This window comes from Cebus imitator, unplaced genomic scaffold (genome assembly GCF_001604975.1).
Source record: "Cebus imitator isolate Cc_AM_T3 unplaced genomic scaffold, Cebus_imitator-1.0 Scaffold20, whole genome shotgun sequence".
NCBI classification, from domain to species: Eukaryota; Metazoa; Chordata; class Mammalia; order Primates; family Cebidae; genus Cebus; species Cebus imitator.
Genome location: NW_016107335.1, coordinates 9,221,646 through 9,224,736, shown reverse-complemented (window position 1 = coordinate 9,224,736; position 3,091 = coordinate 9,221,646). Strand labels below are relative to the sequence as shown.

Below are 3,091 nucleotides of genomic sequence, written 5' to 3'. Positions count from 1 at the left end.
CTGAGTAGATGGGATTACAGGCAAGCGCCACCATGCCCAGCTGATTTTTTGGTATTTTTTAGTAGAGGTGGGGTTTCACCATGTTGACCAGGATGGTCTCGATCTCTTGACCTCGTGATCCACCCGCCTCGGCCTCCCAAAGTGCTGGGATTACAGGTGTGAGCCACCGCGCCCGGCGGTCTTAAGAGTTTGTTCTCAGAGGAAGGAACTCTTCCACTCACACACCTTGTGAAGTGGAAGTTCATTGCTTGTCTCCAGACAGACAATGGTATCAATTAGGCAGGAATGGTTGCTGTGGCGTTGCGGGTATTGGGGCTTAAGTACATGACGATTAAATGGTAATGCGGCCGTGTTTCCAACAAAAATTCCCAACACATCGTCTTACAGGTAGCGTGAGGACTGGAAATATTTGAAATCAGGGTTATCTTGGACTTTCCAAGGCACGTGATTACCATAATTAACAGGCTACAGAGGGCTGGCCTGACCCCACATTGTTGGTGTGGAAACTGCTCCCAGTTTCTAAAAAGCCAAGTAACAGGTGAATTTCTGGAATAAAATCACTTGCCTTTTGGAACCATATTTATTTTCCCCAACAACATTACATGTTCTTTCCTCAGCAAAAAGTCTGGGTTTTACACATTTTTGAATCCCTCAAAGCATTTAGCAGAGTCTTGGGCATACAGAAGACAGCAGGGTCCCGTGGCTCTTCCTGAAACGCGGAACCCTGTCTTGACTTTGGAGTGACTGAGCCCTCTTGGGGTCGCACTCTGGCCGGGAGTGCCAAGCGGCGGTTCTCCTCCCTCCCGCCGCACGGGGGCGCAATGGGAAGCCCGCGCAGTGAGGAAGAGAGGCTGGAGCCGGTCTTGCGCCGGGGAGAGCGCTGCTCCCAGAATGCACCTGGCATCAACACGGCGGCGGCGGTGGCTTCCAGCAGGCTCCGGGGGCACCGAGCGGACTGGCACGCAGCCCGGGGACTCTGAGGCGGGGTGCAGGTGTTGAGGGGCGACTGGAGCCATGGCGGAGTCGGCGCCTGCTCGGGTAAGAGGCTCCGACGCGCGGGCTCGAGGGCGCGTTGGGGAAGGCGGAGCCCCCTGCCCGGGGCGGAGCTTCGCGGTTTGGACGCAGCCGGGGTTTTGGTTTCCCCCGGCTGCCGCTGCTGCGGGTGAACTGGGACCCTTCTCCCTGCGACCCCAGTGTTCTGCCCTTTTTTTTTCCCTTCGCTTCCTTCTTCGGCGGGGTCGGAGCCTCAGCCCCTTGCGCCTTTGCCCAGAAACTTCTTCGAAGCTTGTTTTATGTTGTCGGATTTGTGACCCTGCCCACACATTTTCTCTTTCGTGCTCAAAGAGAGCCCTTTCCCGGGTTGGAGCGGTGACGCAGGTTGGAAACGGTTTCCGTCGCCACGAGTGAGCTCTCCAGCTGCTCCAGAGACCCCTGGACTTGCCTGTCCGCGACCACTCCTCGTTGGTCCGATGTATTGCCCGTTTCTCCCGTGCCGCGGATTGCTCTCCTGGAGTTGCAGCCACAGGTTGAAGTCAGCCTGGGCTTCCTCTCTTTGGGGACGCGCGTTACCTACAGTGTAGTTGCTGCATTTTGTTTGTAGACCTGTCCAAACACTCTCCTTCACTCCCCCTTCTCCCGACCTTCCCCATCCTGGGAATGTCAAGATACGGAGCTTGTCGTGGGGAGAATCCTAGCTGTGAAGTCACGAAGCTAGTTCAGCCGTAATTCAGCTCTCAGCTATCCACTTGGGTGATTTTAGGCAACTGTGTTTGCCTCTCTGGGTCTCTGTTTTGTTTTCCTAACTGTGAATCGGGAGTGTTGCAGTAGTTGCTAGATGATCTCTAAGGTTCCTTCCAGCTCCAATATTCTCATGCTATTCCAAAGTAGTGGTTAATTTAATCACACCAGAGGGTTTGCAACGGAAAGGGCAGCTGGAACTGAATTGATTTTTAGTGAAGTGTTCCTTGGTCCAGAAACACTTTGAGAATCATGTTAGATCTTTGTGTGAATGGAGGGCTAAGGAGAGTCTGTGGTGAAAACTTCACCATGACCAGGATGCACTGTGTTTGATTTTTGTAGCAAGTGGGTGAAGAACTAAAAAGGGAGGGATTGGAAGACTTAGAGAACACAGTGTTTGCTTTCAAGGAAGTTAACAGTTGAATTGGGAAGAGAAGACACAAATGTTTACAATATTTACTTCATCTGCCTCCTGTAAGCTAGGCCGAGTGAGTCAAAGACCTGGCTTTTCCACAAGGTCTGGTTCGTGTTAGAGTCGGGCAGGTGGATCGCTTGAGGTCAGGAGAGGAGGCTGGTCAGTATGATGAAACCCCATCTCTACTAAAAATAGAAAAATTAGCTGGATGTGGTAGCGCAAACCTGTAATCCCAGCTCCTCAGGAGGCTGAGGCAGGAGAATCTCATGAACCCAGGAAGCAAATGTTGCAGTGAGCCAAGATCGTGCCACTGTGCTCCAGCCTGGGCGACAGAGCAAGACTCTTGTCTCAGTAAAAATAAAATAAATAATGGACAACTCAACTTTTCAGATATTAGAGTTATTGGACACAGAATATAAAATAACCATGTTTAGTATATTTAAAGATTAAAAAAAGGAGGGAAAATATGAATAAAGGCCAAGAGACTATAAAGATGACCAGACAGATTTGAAAAAGAATCAAATAGAATATCCAAGAATGGAAAACATAATTAACGTTGAGAAGTCAGTAGTAAGCTTTACTTAGCATGTTAGACATGCAAAGAGAGAAATAGGCAACTGGGTGGTGGAGGTAAATAAATTATCCAGAAAGCAGCACAGAGTTTAAAAAATGGAAAAGAAGGTAAGAGATAGGGAAGATGGAATGAGAAAGTCTGATAGTCATCTAATTAAAATTCCAGAGGGAAAACACACAGTCTGGAGTCTGTATTTCTTGAGTAGCTGATGGTTGATGATATTGTAGGGCTGATACAAATACCAATACATAGAAACTCAGTGGACTCCAATCAGGACAAACAAAAAGAAATCTTTACCTAGTCACATAGTGGCAAAAATACAGAGCACAAGGCAGAGGGATTTTTTTTTTTTTTTTTTTTTTTTT

General features: G+C 48.9%; 1 protein-coding gene across 2 annotated transcripts in view; it reads left to right on the top strand.

Annotated features, from left to right (window-relative positions):
* The first annotated feature begins 887 nt into the window (after window positions 1–887).
* Window positions 888–3,091, top strand: part of ZNF212 (zinc finger protein 212) — a 16,409-nt gene continuing 14,205 nt past the window's right edge. For both annotated transcript variants that reach the window (XM_017521064.2, XM_037735874.1), the window contains exon 1: window positions 888–1,038. In XM_017521064.2, the coding sequence (XP_017376553.1) occupies window positions 1,015–1,038 (24 nt within the window). In that variant the 5' untranslated portion in view covers window positions 888–1,014. The remainder of the gene's footprint in view (window positions 1,039–3,091) is intronic.